At 36.9% G+C, this 19,593-nt stretch overlaps 1 protein-coding gene across 3 annotated transcripts in view; it reads left to right on the top strand.

The window, feature by feature from the left end:
* Nucleotides 1-3,063: 3,063 nt before the first annotated feature.
* LOC129264302 (cell surface glycoprotein 1-like) overlaps nucleotides 3,064-19,593 on the top strand; it is a 38,679-nt gene continuing 22,149 nt past the window's right edge. Inside the window, exons 1-2 of one of the 3 annotated variants that reach the window (XM_054902154.2) lie at nucleotides 3,064-3,473; nucleotides 13,091-13,261. In XM_054902154.2, coding sequence (XP_054758129.2) covers nucleotides 3,348-3,473; nucleotides 13,091-13,261 — 297 coding nt within the window. In that variant the 5' untranslated portion in view covers nucleotides 3,064-3,347. Of the gene's footprint in view, nucleotides 3,474-7,620; nucleotides 7,648-13,090; nucleotides 13,262-19,593 lie in introns of those variants that run through there. The other 2 variants (XM_054902153.2, XM_064102940.1) reach the window with 2 other exon arrangements.

The raw sequence follows: 19,593 nt of genomic DNA, 5'->3' as shown, positions 1-19,593 counted from the left end.
TTCCAAATGACAAATGAGTTGCAGCCATTGTTTTGACCTGACAGCTTAAAGCATTGATAGAGAGCTACTGTGAAGTCAATGAAGTGATGTCATTGATTGGACAAGGAGACAAGGGGCCCATAACACAAAGCTTAGCAATCATTATATAATAAATTTTCATGATTGATTGCATTGACTACATTGTACAATTAATTGGGAAAATCAAGCATAGAATTAATCGCTAACCTTTTTGTAATGGGCCCTCTAGTAGCTAAGGAAAAAAGGTTGTTATTCAAAATGCCTGAAAGCGTCAATTTCTATTGCAAAATGCTTGTAAAAAATTACACAAAATGACAACATACCAAAAATTTACATAGATTTCCGTAAGACATGAATCTCATGGACATTTTTCTTTTCTTGAAACAAAATGGGTTTCTAATTATGTCTACAGAGAGTGAGCAGATGTTATGAAACTTGAATAATACATACTAGAAGCAAACTGGCATTCAAGTCTTTGAGTTTTGCAACATTCAACATGTAGGGATATTCTAAATCTTCTTACACGAGTTGATATGGTTCACCTTTTCGGAAAACACGATTGTGTGCACACCCATTGTATTTCATATGTTTTTTTATGTTATTTTTATAAAAATCACTGCTATACAGGAAAAATCATGTAAAAACTATGCCTTTCAAATGTTCTTTAAAAATATATTCTTTTGCCAGATTTGTTGTTTCAGATTAATCACACATCCACCATCATATCATGGGGATACCAGGGGGAAAACACACAGGGTGTAGGTGATTGATCAAACAAGCCCTGGAAAATGAAAAAAGGGCCCCAGAAATCCCTATTCAATGCAATTTTAAAAGCTTATAATGCTTATCCAATGTTGCAGATTTCAGGAATAGATTGTGCAAAGTGTCCCCCTAAAATATAAAAATTACAAATTGTCTGGGGATATGTGTTGGAGTATTTTCAATGTAAATTGCTTACAGCGTATACCAAACACTGACATTTCTCCTTGACCAAGACACCAATCATCACTTCAACTGGGTATACATCCATTGAAATACTATCTATTATCTCATGTATGTAATAGATCTATCATTGTCTGGAAGTGTTTATCTTGGTTTTACCGGCTCTGCGTGCCTCTGCCCAATGCCCAGTTGACAGCCCGCTCCTCCATAAACACATCTACACTTCAATACAGGGCTGCCTGTAAAGGTCATTTCTAATTCTATGGACGTCTTCTCTTCATGCTTTGAAGGCAGAATGAGTGTTGTGAACCACTCATTGCATTGGTAATTTGTAAAATGCAGTTTGACACAGGAATACCATGCATGCTAATTTTTTTTGCTTTTCACTGTCTGTGACTTTACGTGAAAAGCCAGAGTTCTGACCACATGAATTGCCTCTTGTTCTACACCCGCTTTGTCTACTTACCAGTTTGGTCTCATCCCGCAGGGTCTAATCCTAGTTAGAATAGGGATTATTTATGAGAGGTAAATTGCTACTTGGTCTACGCCTGCTTGGTCTCCTCCCACATGGTCTAATCCTAATTTGTCTATGACCAGTTTGTCTACTATAACCATTTTGTTTAAATCCCATTTAGCCCATTCACCATTTTGTCTTATTCCCAGTTAGACTATACCCATTTTGTCTAATATCCAGTTGGTCTATCACCACCTCGTCTGTGTGGTTGGACGAACTGCTTATGAATCAAATTTTCATATCACAAATCGCAAAATGATCATCAGATAAAGTGGAGATTAGACAATCTGGCCATTAGACTAAATGAGAATGAGACGAGTGTGTATTAGACCAAGTGTAGTGTACAGTAGGCCAAACAGTAATTAGACCAAAGTGATAGTAGACCAAATGGGTTTAGCCCATGTGGTATTAGACCATCTGAGTAGGCCAACTGCTTGTTGACCAAATGAATATAAACCCGGACCTTTGGCTCAGGTCAGAGTTCATTTGACCTGCTATCTACTGAAGATGGTAAAGTATTACAAGGTGACTTTGACTTACCAGCAAATCATCACCTATGGCAGATTGACCTCCATTGTGGTGTTAGTTGTAATTTTGATTGGTTCATTCTCCTTCATTTAGTTTTCATTATATATTGAAGCAAAGATGGAGTTAGGCTATATTTTTTATGAAACACATCAGCAGATACATGTATGTTTCAGTGACTATGTCAAGTTGGCTCTTCGATAGGGACAGTTTTGTTAAAGCTGTATATTATACTTATAGTCATATAGGATTAATGTGTTTCTTTCATGGAATAGGGACAGCTTGATAATTGATTAGGATTTCAAGCCAAATGAAAGAAAAATGGTTAAAGAATTATTTGTGCACCAGTTTTAGTCCAGTTATGGTATTTGTTAGTTATTTCTTGGGTCAAAATTTAATTTCACCTTAATGACCTTTATTATAGGAGGTACTTGAAGGTTACTTGGGCTGCTAGTGTTAAGGGAGTACTATATTTGTCACTGATGTAGGTTGTAGATGATCTTAATAGTGTGCAATTATTGGAGATCATGTGCCAAGTATTTGACATTTAGAATGGGGACAGAAGAAAGACCCATGCCTAAGGACATGGAGGAAGTTCTGAAGATCATGAATTATTTTTAAGCTTCAAGTTTTCAAGAGAGTAGATTTATAAGGAGCTTTATCCCTGTTTCTTTTAGTGATATCCACTCGAGATCTTGCTGTTGATCCGAACAAAGTGTTGGAGGATCACTCTCTGTCAAGAAAAGTTGTGGAATGTTGGAGTTACTTTTAGAAATTGAATTAAGAGTATGGATTGTATCCCCTTGAAGCGTAATCATACCTCAAGGAATCGAACCACACATTCTCATATTCACATGCTCCCCAAAGCCATGCTGCTTCCCACTGTTAGCTTCACAGTTCGGGCGAGAGTTTGAGCAATGACATCATCGTCACATGACCCAAATGGGACCCTCAACCTCAACTTGTAGCCATACGGCACTGCACCTCTCTCGGGATGTATAAGCACCCAACCCCCCCCCCACCCTTAGAGAACTCATTTGTCAACTTCATGAAGAGAACAAGACAAGCCAATGAGAGAGTGAGTGAGAGTGGAGTTGAGAGAAAGAAAAATATTGTATGAAAAATAATTGGAGCTTCTCCCGCTGCCTGCCGCTGCCTGTTAGTCTATCAAAGATATCCAGACCCTGGCATTCAGAGCGATTCACTTGGGCCTATCTTTACCGTTTGCCAATCACTAGCTGGTATCCTCTTCATTCTTTCCGCACTCAACCTGTGTACCTTGTTGAAAGCCGCCATCTCTCTGTTTTAAACTTGAGGCTTTTGTGTGGTTACATGAAAGGCAACAACCATGGCTGCCAATAGCCAGTATTCTTTACAAGATGCCCTGAATGCTATCTGGGCGGCCATCGCAGCGCTCAACAGGAGGCTCGATACGGTGGATACAAACCTGCAGGAAAAGATCAAAATCCTAGCAGTAAGTTTTGTTTTTGTTTGTCTTGGAAGAAAGTTTTGAGACCTTACTGTGGAACTTTAATACCAAAATAGAAAAGAATTCGTATTGTGAAAGTACCGGTGTTTATTAATGAGTTTGTAGATTGTTTCATTAGTAAGTAGATACTTTAGGGTCAAAATGTAGGGTTTTTATTTTCAGTTGACACTCTGAACATTTTAGCGTTCCTTATGATGTTTTGTTTTGAAGCCAGAGGGGAAGAACAATGTCTTGTTTGACTTTTTGTCTATGTGTTGCATCAAATCCTTGACTGTTTGACAGAGGGATTTAACTGTTCTCTATATGTAATGTGACAACATTCTTTTTTATCCTTGATACATGATTTGTGTCAAGGTCATTTCTGCCATATTATTTCATGATAAAGTTGGTAGTAACTTTTAGATTGGTGGATCAATGATTATTAGGATTAGTTTTAATCTTTATTCTTCTCAACTTACCGTTTTTGGGTACTTTTTCAGTGTATAAATTGTTTTTGCATTTCATCATTTGTTAAAAGTTTTTAGTTTTGTTTTATGCACTTCATCTACAGTCACACCATGGAGGTAGCTTCATGGTCACACCTTGTACTGTGAATGAACCTTCGTTATGAATTCTTTCAACCTTGATTCAGATTCCTATTGCCTTTACCTAGACTAACCCTTACCGAGACTTAACCCAAGCCCTAAACCTTTCTTTTATACAGCAGCTGAATGAAGTTTGAAGGGGGGGGGGGGGTATTATAATCACTATTAGTTTAGTCAGTCTGTCCGTCTGTCCTTTTGCAAATCTTGCAAATCAAACTACTTCCTCGGTTTATAGCCCAGTGCCCATGATACAAGTTGGCAATCACATTGATCCTGGAGTAAAAGGCAAGCTAGACACAGTTATGATTGTCCCAGGTACTGCGTTACAAATGGTAATTGCATATTATTGCAATGAATTAGGGAAAATGCAACTTTCACTTTTGTATGTTCCCCACATAAGGCCATTTTTATCATAAAGAGCAGTTGGTATAACTCATCTTTGGTATTGATTTTTTTTTCTAGTTATCTAATAAACTTTAATACTAATACTAGAAGCTCAATACGTATTATGAATAGAACCATTATACACAGCATACTATTCTTCAATTCATAAAAATGCCTCACAAGCAGAGAAAACGGTGTATAATGGCGACGTTGTTTCACTCCTTTGATAAATTAGCAGCCAGAGCAGATGGATGATCTTCAGTTGGCAGTGGCTCATTCATCACTATTGAGTGTGAAAAGGTTGTTTATCTGGCTTGACATCCATGAGAGTACCTTTGATAGAATACCTGGACCCAGTCTTACCATGGGGCTGCAATAGATCCGATCAATGACAACTATGCAAAGCCAACAACGCCATAAATGCATACATGTACATTCATTCAAAGTTCTTTCTATTAAAGCATGCATGGTCTTAGATGCATCATTGCCTCGACAAATTAAATTAGTGTTTTTCTCTTTGCTTCTACAGTAACGTGTACATTTCCTGTATATTAAGAATTATGACATTGTTGGTTTTCCATATTTGAGATCGATGGAAGATATCGATGGAATCGATCACAGCTCTTTTGTGAGAGGGGACCCTGGTCCTTCGTCAGTCACCAATGTAGACCAATTACTAATGTGAGAAACAAATGTGTTACATGATGGTATGCCTCGTATGCTGTAGGTCTATCTATCGAGCATACAGAGCTCATTGTTTCGTCCACTCCACATGATTGCATCTGATTGCATCGTTAATTCTTTAAAGATGGAATCTTCTTGGGATTTTTTTTCATAGATTAGCTGCTACTTTACCAGTTGAATCCTCACATACCTTGGAGAGAGAGAGAGGAAGAGGGAGAGAGAGAGAGAGAAGGGGGGGGGGGGGTAGTGGAGGGGGCAGTGGGGCTGGGTTCATTATTTTCTAGCATCTTGAATTTCAGAATTCAGAGGGCAAGATAAAGATGGACCTGTTTATTATTTGAATTTATTGCTTGAAAAAATATGGAATTGGTTTACTGACCATCGTTTCATCCAAAATTAAGATTTTCCAGAATTTACAGGCATTTAATGAATATTTAGTATAAAATTACTTCTTTGAATTAATTTCTAAAAGAATTCCATTGTATCTTTGTATTCAAAATTCTTCTATGAATTTAAATGTTGCACAAGGAGTCCAGCCATGTGAGAAAAAATGATATAAATCATACTTACGTGATATAAGTGATATAAGTTAATTCAAACCAATCAAGTGATATAATATAAATATTTAGTACAAAGGTTGGCAATGAGAATATAATATGAAAGGTTTGGGACCCCATAGAAGCAGAGCTTGTGCAAGGGGCCCCTTGATGAAATTAATATAAGAACATAAAAAACGAAGGAAGATATATAAAACATTATAGCAAAATATTGAAGATAAAACAAACATACAAACAAAACAAAAATAATATAAGATAAGATATAAAATGATAAAACATTGTAGCAGATCACTAGTTTGCATGTTACCAATCATAAATTATTTGTTTATTAATTTTTTTTTGGGGGGGTGGGGGCTGGGCCTGGCAAGTGGGGGGGGGGGGCTAGATGAATAAGTCCTTGCATCAGGAGGCTAGAAATTAGAGCAGTTGCTAGTAATAAAATCTGTGTGCACCATGCTGAGTTAAACAATAATTAATGAAACATTAATGATGGTTACATAATACATAGTGGGGATGCATAATTGGATTATGAGGGATTATAGAATTGTCTGGTCAGCTGAAGAACGTAGTTTACCTCTCATCAGGATTCATGAGCTGCATGTTTGGGTCATGACCAGTTATGAATAACATGTATGTGAATTTAAAAGATAGGTTTGGATAAAAAAATGGGTCCTGAGTGGATGAAAAATTAATAAAAAACCTGTCAGGGGCTACTTTGTGTTGATATTACAATTGTCAAAACAGCTATATTGGGGATCCTTATTGCCCTCATGTGAGATGAAATTCTGAATTGTATGTCCATGCACTGACATGAAGTTTGACAGTAATGGAAGATATTATGTGACTTCTGCTCATCGAGCGTAGACCCCTTACTGGTTAATGACAGCTACCTACGGTGTCAATGAACTCTGATCTTTAATGGATGAAGTTGATGAGAGGGATGGATGTGGGCTCAGGATCATGCATCCATCTAATCAAGCTATTCTGTGCTTCTATAGTGCTGTTTTGTCATATAAAGGTGTTTTTATTGATTTTTTTACATCCTTGGTGCATAGAGCTATCCAAAATATAATGACTAAGTACAGGGAGATAAGGGAATGTTTTATAATTTGCAATATTTTGATTAGGCTTTCTTGATGTACGAGAAAAGATTTCAACTACTATAGACCTATAATAAAATTGCTAAACAAAAATTTTGTGTAGCAGTCTGTCATAAAAAAATGTGGAGCAATATTTGCGATGCAATACCTGGAAAATTATTCCGTGTGACCATATAGCCATTGCCTCTGCAACGATTTTGTGAGAACGAAAATCTTTTTTTATTCATGTGGATGTTGAATCAGTACATTAATGTTTACTCCCGAATGTGTGTCAGAACCAATATGTGCATATATATTTTACAAGCCTATACAGCACAGCTTGTAGAGGCAGTGTGCCACGGATGGGGGTACACCCCCCCCCCCCCCGTGCATATATATTTTACAAGCCTATACAGCACAGCTTGTAGTGGCAGTGGGCCACGGGTGGGGGTTCACTGCCCCCCGTATGGTTTCTCTATTTGTGAAGAAAAAAATGGAGCAATTGGGATGTAAAAAAGAAGGGTGTGAATTTTTTTTTTTTGGGGGGGGGCATTTATCTCTACAATGACCAGAGGTTAAAAAAAAAAAGAAGAAAATTGATATCACTTTGAGGTCAATTCGCCCCCCCCCCCCCATTCCCTGATACTGCTTCTGTTCACATATAACCTTTTTTTTATACATACTAGTTACCGCATGGAGTCAATCTTCCTTTATTCCATGGGTATTTTGATCTTAGATTTGGATTGAGTATTTGGCAAAACTACAGGACTATTGAAATAAAAGTTGATTGCAGAGCACTTGAAAGCTTGATAACAGATATTTATTCTGATAGAGTCTGAAAAGTGACGGAAACAATTTTATGCAGATACATGTAAGTTACCAAGTTCCTTATGCATGTGTAATTCACATTTTAACTCACTTTCACTCTGATTGTCATCTCATTTTGATCTGTGCTATTACCCAGGTCGTGGAATTTCTGATGGGCATAATCAGGTCTTGTCAGAACGAACAGACAAGACAATTCATTACCGTGAGATCAATACATGATCCATTGCATTTCGGTTTAGATCTATCCCCTTTCAAAAATAAAGAATTTAACCATACTCACTTCTATGGATGGGGCCAATTTATAAAGTCATGCCCAACTTTGCAAATGGCAGGTGATCCCTTCTTGTACTAAATTAGATAATCTAACAGAATTTGAGTATATCATCTTTCACATGTACCTTCTATATCAAACTTGAAAATATTAGATATGTCCATTCAGTTCAGATGATTGTTAAAATGGAGCATTATAAATCTGCAAAGCCTTTTTTTTTTAATAAATCTTTGATATGGGTTTTACTGTTACCTTTTGCTCCAACTTCCCCCCCCCCTTCTTTTCTTTTTGTATAAAACTTGAAATGGTTTTGCTGAAGGTATTGCAATGACCTATATTCAGTTTGATAATCACCTTAGCATCACTTGAAATGAAGGTTATGTACCTTTTTGGAACAGGAAAAGGAAACAGGATTTTCCGATAATCAACAAAGAACCACCATCTCGTACCCTTGATAAAGGGAAGGAATCCTGCTCATGAAATTCAAGATCATACAGAAAATGTGGTCATATTTCCAACCTGCCAATTCTGCCATCAAGGTTAATAAGCTTGCAATCTAATCTAGAGCAAAGAACAATTTTTGAGAAAAGAAAAATATTCTTTTTCATGTATCATCTTCCTCCTTCAGGCTTAAATCTTGCAGTTATTGTAGGTATCTGAGTGTAGTACAGTGGTGGAATTGTAAAAATCAAGTTTCATTTTAATCTGTATTTAGTATTTACACCTAATGTTGCTCACTGTGAATTTTTTTTTCTACAAGAAAGTATTTCCCTGGGAACTTCGTTATCATGGAATTAGTTGTTTGAACATGTACATGTATGTAGCAGATGGGGGCATTCGGTTGCTGATAAAAGACGGCTTGACATTATTCCCACCTCTATTGACTTTGGTATTCTTTGATTACTTCATTAAAATTAAAGATGGCTTGAAGCTATTCTCACTTTTGTTAACTTTTTTATCCATGCTTACAGAGGCTTACAGTGTCAAAGATCCTACATATATCAGGACCCTCAATAATATTAAAAACATAAAATGAATTACACCATTATGATAATGATAATTGAAAGATATGCAATAATTATGCATTAAGTGTGAGATTTGAATACATTGCACACAATGCACACAGACCCACTTAGGACTAAAACCAGTAGAAAAAAAGATTATCAATTGTAAGTTCATGTGAGTTTCCATGTATCTATAACCGGGACAAGCCAAATTGGACATGACTGCATCACATCATTGCCTTTTAATTAGTGTGTCAGGTTTATGACACTACTACTCATTAATGTGTTACCCATCGTTAACTGCAACTCATAAAGCCTTCATGGGTATTCATTGATGGGACTTTAGAGTGAGAGGCCGTGGTTTAGCGAAACCTTACACTCACAGCATGCCAATCAGTGGCAGCGGTGGGATTGGTTATTGGCTGAAATACTGGTATGAATGGGTATCAATTTACATCAGACCCTACTCTCCTTATACATTATTACATATCATTCAGTATTGATAACTAAGCTTATTGATAATATGACACTACAGTGGACTTTTTATGAAACCTATGATACAAAAACAACATTTCCAATTTATTCAAGTGATCCATGGCTTAATAGCCTTTGTGCTATTTCTACTTATGCACAAAATCAAATCAGATCAAGAACTCGTAACCCCGTTTGATTTCACCGTACGATCATTCGATTTGAGGCATTAGAATTCATATGCATGAAAAACACTGTAAAAGCACCGTTTAAAATTTTAAGCTTGTTGTTTAAGCCTGTCACTCTAACAAGTGTTGTTGTCTCCGTTCAACACTCAGCAAGGAGGAGTGTATTTTCTAGTGGGGGTTCACAAACTTGTTACCGCCACTGTATATGAGGCCGTTCTCATTACGCTTTCTAAAACTAGTTTACTGGATACCGATTCAGGAAACCACTTTGGAAGATCGCTTTGCTAGCGTTCCCACTTGATCACACGAAAGTGTTTTTCAAAATCACTTCACGTAAAGCGCTCTTGTTGCTATGGAAATGCTCTCAGTGGGGTGACACGTTTCGCGCGAAATTCGAAACTGCAGCATAGGCGTTCTACACCTGTCGTGTGGAGAAGCGCACTCAAAATGTGCGAAGATCGCTTCCCGAAGAACGGTTGTGTCCTCACTTACGCTAAAACCAGTTTAACGAGGCAAAGCGATCTTGAAAACTACATCGCGAGGTGGTTTTCCAAACTGGTTTGGAAGATCGCTTCCAAGACCGCTTTGACCATTCTCACTACGCGTTACACTAGTTTCCACTAAACTAGTTTTAGGAACGTAGTGAAAACAGCCTCTATGCCTACATGTACAAATATGAACTTTAAAGGGTTTACCTTTTGACAGTGGTTAGAACATGGAGGTAGAAAAAGGAAGAAGAACAAATTTAACAAGAGATAAAATTTTCCTTGTACATGTTAAAGGGTTCCCAGTGCTTGATACAAAGTTCAAGTGTTAGATGTTGAACTTGTTTTTTCATATCAGTTTTTTTCACAATCAATCCTATTAATGCAGTGATGTATAGATTAAATAGGATAAATGCAAATGAGGAAGCTGATTTTGAATAAAAATATAAACCTGAAAGAGACAGTTCCCTTTAGGCCTAAATTAAATGATTATCAGGGCTCCGTAACACAAAGCATAACGATTGATCGTACGCTTGATTTTAGCGATTGATTGTACATTGTACTCAATGCAATCAATCGTGAAAATTTGTTCTATGATCATTGCTAGCATTGTGTTACGGGTTCCTGGTTTATCTACATGTAGATTAGTGTGAACCTGTACGTGATGTCTGGAATGGATGCTCCAGTCACACCAAGGAAAACGGCTTCACACCGACCGCTGGTGTATGTCATTTGAAAAAAAAGGTAATAAGCTTTTGTCTGTCTGAAGTCTGTTTGCTATGTGACTGTGTTGTAAGGATGCCTTTACCAATTATTGAGATGGGTCTGATGAGAGCTATGCCACCTTGTGCATTGTTGAGTAAAGATGGTTTACAGATTGGTACAAATGTTAACTGGTTGTCACTTGTCACAAATCTACTTAAAACCCTAATGATGATAATTTGATGGCAGGTATAAGGGCTTTTTCAACTTAAGCCTAGCATTGATTTTTACGTGATTTTCTGATGCATGGCCTGGTAGTTGCAGGATTTATTTTGCGTAATATCATGTAGAAATGATGGTAATAGTAGTTCTAGATCTACTTTAGACCTGAGCTATAGAATGGATTAGTGGTTTGAGTGCTTATATTATAGGTCAAATACGAAGTGGTATACATGTGTGTGTGTGTGTGTGTGAATGAATCATGTGTGACTGTTCTCAATTGCTACTCTGGATTCTCCCACCAACAATTTTTGTGAAGAACATACAATCAAATAATTCCAGATGTGGATTATAAAGCAAATAATCACCTAATCGTCTTGTCGTTGGCATTTTGAATGTTCATGCTATTTTTAGCTCCACTTTGGCTTCTTGGAAAGATAAATAGCCTACGTCCACATTGCTTTGGATTCCAGTTTGTCCCATCCACTTAACACCAGTAATAATTATTACATACTTATTATTTATTTTCTCCCAACTTAATGTAATATGGGTCACCCTGCTTCTTGGCTCTGCTCTGTAAAATCTCAGGGCAATGCATTTTTTCCCTCAAGAGGTTGTCAGTGAGCCGTGGCCATTAATTCATACAGTCTATTTGGTTTCTTGTTGAGCAGGGTGATGTAGCAAATTCACTGGGTTGTCTCCAGCAATCGCTTGGGTCCATCTTTTGTTCATCACATAGCTTCTTTATTAAAATTCTTTATAGTCATAATATTTAGCCCTAATCGTTTTAAAAGATTTATACTTATCATGTCAATTTTTGTCTCACCTGCATAGCAGAGTGAGACTATAGGCGCCGCTTTTCCGACGGCGACGGCGGCGGCGGCGGCGGCGTCAACACCAAATCTTAACCTGAGGTTAAGTTTTTGAAATGACAGCATAACTTAGAAAGTATATGGACCTAGTTCATGAAACTTGGCCATAAGGTTAATCAAGTATTACTGAACATCCTGCCTGAGTTTCATGTCACATGACCAAGGTCAAAGGTCATTTAGGGTCAATGAACTTAGACCATGTTGGGGGAATCAACATCAAAATCTTAACCTAAGGTTAAGTTTTTGAAATGTCATCATAACTTAGAAAATATATGGACCTAGTTCATGAAACTTATACATAAGGTTAATCAAGTATCACTGAACATCCTGCATGAGTTTCACGTCACATGACCAAGGTCAAAGGTCATTTAGGGTCAATGAACTTTGGCCGAATTGGGGGTATCTGTTGAATTACCATCATAACTTTGAAAGTTTATGGATCTGATTCATGAAACTTGGACATAATAGTAATCAAGTATTACCGAACATCCTGTGCAAGTTTCAGGTCACATGATCAAGGTCAAAGGTCATTTAGGGTCAATGAACTTTGGCCAAATTGGGGTATTTGTTGAATTACAGCCATAAATTTGAAAGTGTGTTGGTCTAGTTCATAAAACTTGGACATAATAGTAATCAAGTATCATTGAACATCCTGTGCGAGTTTCAGGTCACATGATCAAGGTCAAAGGTCATGTAAGGTCAAAGAACTTTGGCCACGTTGGGGGTATTTGTTGAATTGCCATCATATCTCTATAAGTGTATTGGTCTAGTTCATAAAACGTGGAAATAAGAGTAACCAAGTATCACTGAACATCTTGTGCGAGTTATAGTAGTTTTCAAAATCAGCACTGCTGCTATATTGAATCGCGTGATGCAGGTGAGACGGCCAGAGGCATTCCACTTGTTGTAAATCTATAGTTCCATGATGATCTATAATAACAGCATGCAGCGTAAATATCTAAGAATTTTTTAATGATGATAATGATAATATGCAACATTGATATAGAGGTTAATGAAATGTTTCTATGTGAAGCATACCATTATCCAAACTTAGGCATAGCTACTCTTCTTACTGGGTATACCCATTTAATATACACGTGGGTGGAGCATGGCAAATGGAGAAAGACTCCTTGCCAAAGGACACGAGTGCCATGGTGGGTTACAGACATGGACCTTGTGGTTCGAAGTCAGGGGATTTATCCTCTAGTCAAAACACCTCTTATGTGATTATATATTTGATACAATTTCCATCCTTTTCATTGACTCTTTTGCAGGGTGGAAAGGCAGAAGAAGGGCAAACCACGGCTGGAGAAGAAAGTAAACCGACAGAGAGCCCAGCTGAACCAGCAGCAGCAGCGGCGGCAAGCCCTGCCCCACAAGAAGCTGGGGGTGAGTCTAACGCAGCAGCCCCGGAAGCAGCCAGCCAAGACACCAAACCTGCCCAGGTGAGTTCAAAGACCACGGGAGCAGCATTTCATGAAATGAATAGGCAGTGTTCTTCACTGGTAACTGTTATAAGCTACTGGAAATCCTTGAATCTGATTGGCTGAAGGAAAATTGGTTATTGAAAATCACTGTCAAAAACTGTTCATGAAACCCACCCCTGAAGTTTGCTGAATTCCGAATCCTCCATGAAGCAGATAGCCTGTGGTTTTCACAGACAACTTTTATAAGCTATTGCAAATCCTTGCATCTGATTGGCTGAAGGTAAATTCATAAGTGAAAATCTCTGATAATACTTGAAAATGGGCCCAAAAATGTTCCATTGACATTTGCCTAATTCTTCCAAGTTCCTAGCAAAAATAATTTCTCTACAAAAAGTAGTCACAGTGATTTTGTGAAGATTTTGTTTCTTGAGCTGAAAATTATATTTGAAGAGAGAGAGTAAAATCAAACTTGCAATCAAATCACTGAATATTACATCAAAAACTGATGATGAATAAAAAGCCATTTCATAGTTTTGCATTATTTTGGTTAAATGCTTTTCTGCATGCCTTCATGAATATGCAATTAGTAAGCTGACGATGTCATTACCCCCAACTTATTCTTTTGTATTACCAAGGAGTGACAACTCCTTGATAAACATCATAATTTTATTTCTCTTCAAGAATAGAAAAATAAAAAGTGGGGAGGTGACATTATAAAATCACTCATTGCTTTAATATTCCTGATGACATTGAATAGAACTCTTAGCATGAAGTAATGAAATTTAGTGAAATTGCTGTTGCTTTATAATCTTTCATCTTTATTTAATCCAGTACGGTACATTCAACCTGTTGTACCTTGAATACTTTTTTTAGTCCTGTCACTTGTCTCAAAATAGAGAAGAAGCTCCACCCCTCTCAGAAATATCATGGAATTTAGAGAGCTGTTAGTATCTATTCTATCTAATTCCAATGACTGAAATATGAAATTCTATAGTATGTGATCCCGGTTTGTTTTCTGACATATTATTACTGTGTTTCAAATGATTAGATTTGTGTTTTGTTCGAAATATAAACTTTGCCAGGCTACAAACAAGTGCCCCAAGACTTCTATTCAGAGTGTTTGCAATATCAGTCGTAGAAAGTCGCAAAGGGTGATTTAGAGTATGTGGGTTTTGTGATGTACTTGCTCTCATTTAATGAATATATTAGGATGTAGGAGGTGATGATGTTTGACAATTTTCCAATCGGCCCATGCAGAATTACAGGATGTAATTTGCGGCGGGACACAAGATCCAACATTTGATTCCTCTTAACTCTATCCACACAAGATGGCATGCTGAATCGCACGTAGATTCCATTTTGAGCAAACTTTGAAACGGCCTTCATGGGGAGTAGTAATCTGTAATTACATAGGCATGAGGTCCATGTAGCGAATATGGTTATACAGCTAATGCCTTGTTGCGTCACGGCCTATGTGAGGATTACAAAGGTGATGTTGAACTCTGAGGTCTTAACATTGATATCGTCTGGGACGGGTTGGGTTGACTCACGGAGCAATCACTCATTTCCGCTCGACTCCCTGCAAATTTGTGGCAGCATTGAATGTCATTAAAGCAACATTGTATTCTCCAAAAATGTAAGATCATGGAGGTATGATAATGGAAATTGATGTAGAAATTGATGAGACATGCAAGAGGCATCCTTGGTAATCTGACCATTCAGCAGCAGTCATCCTGGCAGAGAGGATGTTTTTCCACATGATGACCATGATGACTGTCATTAAAGAAACATTGTATTCTTCAAAATTCCAGTATGATCATGGAGGTATGATAATGTGAATCGATGCAGATGTTTTTTTTTAACTTTCAATATTTATTGAATACATAAATCAACATCAACAGTTACAAAATAATTACAGATACGAAATTACAAATCATGTGGAAAAAAAAGAAGAAGAAAAAAAAAAAGACAATATATACACAAAGCAACCAGGAGTGAAACATAAAATTAGGTACTCAAATTAGATCTCCACTTTTGGAAATGGAGAGCAAGTTTTTGTCTCGCCTGCATAGCAGAGCGAGACTATAGGCGCCGCTTTTCCGACGGCGGCGGTGGCGGCGGCGGCGGTGGTATTTGTTGAATTACTATCATAACTATGAAAGTTTATGGATCTAGTCCATGAAACTTGGACATAAGGTTAATCAAGTATTAGTGAACATCCTGTCTGAGTTTCAGGTCACATGACCAAGGTCAAAGGTCATTTAGGGTCAATGAACTTTGGCCGTGTTGGGGGTATTTGTTAAATTACCATCCTAACTCTGAAAGTTTATGGATCTAGTTCATAAAACTTGGGATATAAGAGTAATCAAGCATCACTGAACATCCCCTGTGAGTTTCAGGTCACAAAACCAAGTCAAAGGTCAGTTAAGGTCAATAAACTTAGGCCATGTTGGGGTAATTGTTGAAGTGCCATCATAACTTTGAAAGTTTATGGATAGAGTGAATGAAATGTGGACATGGGTGTAGTTGACAGTCTTAAGTCTCCGTTCAATTGTCATTTATGGTCAATGAACGTGGTATTATGTCATTATATGAATGATGTTTTTGTGAATGATTATTTTATAGTAGTTTTCAAAGTTAGCACTGCTGCTATATTAAATTGCGTAATGCAGGCGAGACTGCCAGAGGCGTTCCACTTGTTCTTGTTTCTTGCCAAGATAATATTCTAAGACAATGTTACATTTCAACAGAGCCTTAAAACCATGGACACTCAAGTGTTTATTTTTAAATTTACAGATATATCATATATATGTAATATTTTAACAGGAGGAATATATGTATATCAAACATTTTCTGAAAAGTGGTAGGTGCAATATTGGTGTTTTCTTTTTGATTAATAAGAGAAATAATTTCATCCCGAATTGGTTTCACTTTAGGGCATCTGGTGAGACATGCGAGAGGCATTCTGGGTAATTTGACCATTCACTCAGCCGATGTCAGCCGGCCGGCCGAGATGATGTTTTTCCACACAATGGCCGTGATGACATTCACGATACACTTTACCAAGAAAAGCGAAATGACTCATGATGACAGTGCTGGAGGAGAATTTCTGGGTCCTGCTTACACAAAGCGTAGTGATTGATCGTATCGTTGGTTTGTGCCATTGATTGCACACAATAATCAATGTAATTGATCATAAAAACAGTACTACAATCAAACACTAATCTGTGTGTTACATGGCTCTGTACAGCCTTGCTCCATCATGACTGTTGTCATTCCCCTTACATTGTAATGAAGTTAACAGATTACATATTTAGTGTGTGTACATAGAAAATGATTCAGGAAATGCGAATGTATGGTGCAGTCCGTATTTCCTTAAAGTGATTGGTTAACATTGGTTTGACTTTTTAAAAATCTGAGCTAGAAGGTCACACTTGTCACCTGTGTCTGTGATGTGTTACAAAAATGAAGCCCAGAAAAAAATTGCATTTGAAAATAATTATTTAGTGCTTCAAAAATTGAAATATAAAGTGACCAAAAACACCATCTTAATTTCATCCCATACACTTATGTGTACTATTTAGGCGTCTTATAGACGCCTATTTACAAAATCGGGGTTTGCCTTGTAGTTTTAGCTTTTCATTCTCAATAATGGTTGTTTTCAGGGTTTATTAGTTCTAATACATATACTTGTACACATGTTTCATCTTGGTTTGAGAATTTTTTAAATCGGCTGCTCACAAAGTTAAACAATACCTTTAAGTATTCAATTTCTATATATCCATTTATTTGATCATAATTTGTTTTTTAATAATGAAATTAAAAACAAAAGATGAGTGAAAAAAAAACACACAAAATGAACAGTTTCCTTCTCCTTTACTAAGAAAACCATAATTCATACACACAAAACAGAGTCTAGGATGGTGCGAAGGTATTTGAAAATTTGAGGTCAAATCTATTCAACAGTCTCTATTTTGTAAAATGGTGAGGAAAAAATCAATGATTAACCATTAAAAAGGTCCCTGATTCAACAGAAATATTTTCTATACATGTTTTATGCCAGCCATACATCAGATTGATTATTTACAATCATTAGAATTGTGTAAGTCTGGTCAGAGTGCAATGCAAACCTCAGTATAGCATCTGTAATTTGTAATGAGATAGATTGTTAATATATTCAACAATATAAATGTTTTTAGCCTACTTGTATAAAAATATGAATGTAGGCCTCTATATCATAGGCATTGTTTCACTTTCATTGGTTCATAAAGGAGACCTGAAGACCAAGCCGTAGTCACATTTTTTTTTGGGGGGGGGGCATAAAAAACATAATTAGAAAAAAATGTATGTAGAGGCCTGTATGATTAATGAATTGAGATGCAATATTGAAGGTTTTATTTGGATAATACGCAAGCAACCTTTTGCATTGGATCAATGCTAAAAATAATACGAGGCAAATGAAGGCCTGATTTATCTTGCCACTGAAATGCATATTTAGCGTATTGCATACATACGTCAACGTTGTGAGTATCACAAGTACTTGTCACATAGTAGTGGGATTATGTTTGATAGCAAAATGAAAGGAAATATTGACTGTTATTGGTACAAATTGGCTCATTCACCCCAGCAGTTAGAAAGCATTCAAACCCCCGTCTGTTTTCTAGCCTCCAGTCAAGATGCATAGGGAGCTCACAGCGGGTACTCATAACCATTTCCACAACAGGGGTCTGGCGGTGGTATTCTCTGATATGCTTTTCACACTGCATTTCCTTAACCCCATACTATCCTTAACCCCGGACTATCCTTGACCCCATACTATCTTTTTTTCGATTCACACTGTCTTTCTTAACCCCGTACTATTGCTTAGCCGGGGTTAACGCTTTAACCCCGGGCAATCACACAGCTCATAAATATTGATGATTTTACCATACAGAGCGCGATTAACGTGCAATTTCGACTTCTGTGATTGGCTAATGCTTAGCCCCACTTTTGCTTAGCCCTGTTTCATTTCACACAGCATCTCTTAGCACCGCAATTGTGGTGCTCGCACCACAATAAGCCGGCTAACCCTGCTTTTTTGCAGGGCCAGATAGTACCGTAGTATTTACCGTGCTAGCCCACTTTGCTAAAACGTAGTGTGAAAACGAAGTGGGCTAAGCTTAACCCCAGGAAATTGGTGGGGCTAAGACCCCCCCTTAGCACCACCAATTTCCTGGGGTTAAGGGAAAAAAGTGCAGTGTGAAAAGCATATGACAAACCAAGTCATTTGGTAGGAATAACTGTAGTATGTGCTGTTAGAGTAGAGTCATGTTCACACGTAGCCTGTTACACTTAGTGCTCCTTCCTCTTCCGCCAATAAATAAATGAATGAATGAATAAATAAATAATTCAATGATTAATTAAGTAAGTAAATTAATAAATAAACAAATAAATAAATAAATGACTAAATATATTAAGAAGGTTACAGATAAATGAATGAATAATGATGATAGTAATTAAAGAGCATTTACATTGCACAGCTTCGATAATAATAGGCCTGTATTGTACTGTGCATAACAAAATAAATTGTACATTTCAAAGAGTATTACTGAGAGAATCTATATTTAAATAGATAGACTGATTGATAGATAGAAATTGAAAATAGAAATGTTAAAAGATAAATGATTGTATGATGTATGAATGAATGAGTGAAATAAGAAATAAATAAATTAATGAATGAATGAACGAACGAACGAATAAATAAATACAAAAAATAAATGGATGGATGGATGAATGAATGAATGAATGAAAGAAAGAATAAACACATCAATAAAATATAGGCCTAAAGTTGAATGAATAGATGAATGATAAAAGTAATGAATAGATGAATTAATAAATCGTATTAATTACTCAGGGTGTCTGATACAGGTTATGGTAACACAGCTCTTAGAATTTTCACTGGCACTGCAGATTTGTTTTCAAAGATGACTTATTGGGGCAAATGTGAACAAGGCTCAGCAATTGGTCTTGTGACTACGTGGAAGCATGGTAGGTCCATGGTGGAAGTGACACAACAGAGAGATATTATACATTGGAATGTTCGGCATTCAGGAGTACTTATTTCTCTTCATATGAAATCTATTCACAGCTTCATCGGTCCTTCTAGACTCCTTGGTTGCCTAGCAACTGACTGATGTAGAGATATGCAGGTGAAAGTTGTTTGATTGCCATGACCATTCTCATACTTCTGTGGTATTATTTAATTAGCAACAACAAAATTTTTTATAGTGTATTTCAATATTCATTTTGACCTGTCTCGGTATTTAGGAGGAGACAGGTAAATCACTTTTGTAGAGTTATTGGATTGGGAA

This window comes from Lytechinus pictus, chromosome 7 (genome assembly GCF_037042905.1).
Source record: "Lytechinus pictus isolate F3 Inbred chromosome 7, Lp3.0, whole genome shotgun sequence".
NCBI lineage: Eukaryota > Metazoa > Echinodermata > Echinoidea > Temnopleuroida > Toxopneustidae > Lytechinus > Lytechinus pictus.
The sequence above is the reverse complement of the archived record's forward strand: the minus strand, read 5'-3'. Positions and strand labels throughout refer to the sequence as shown.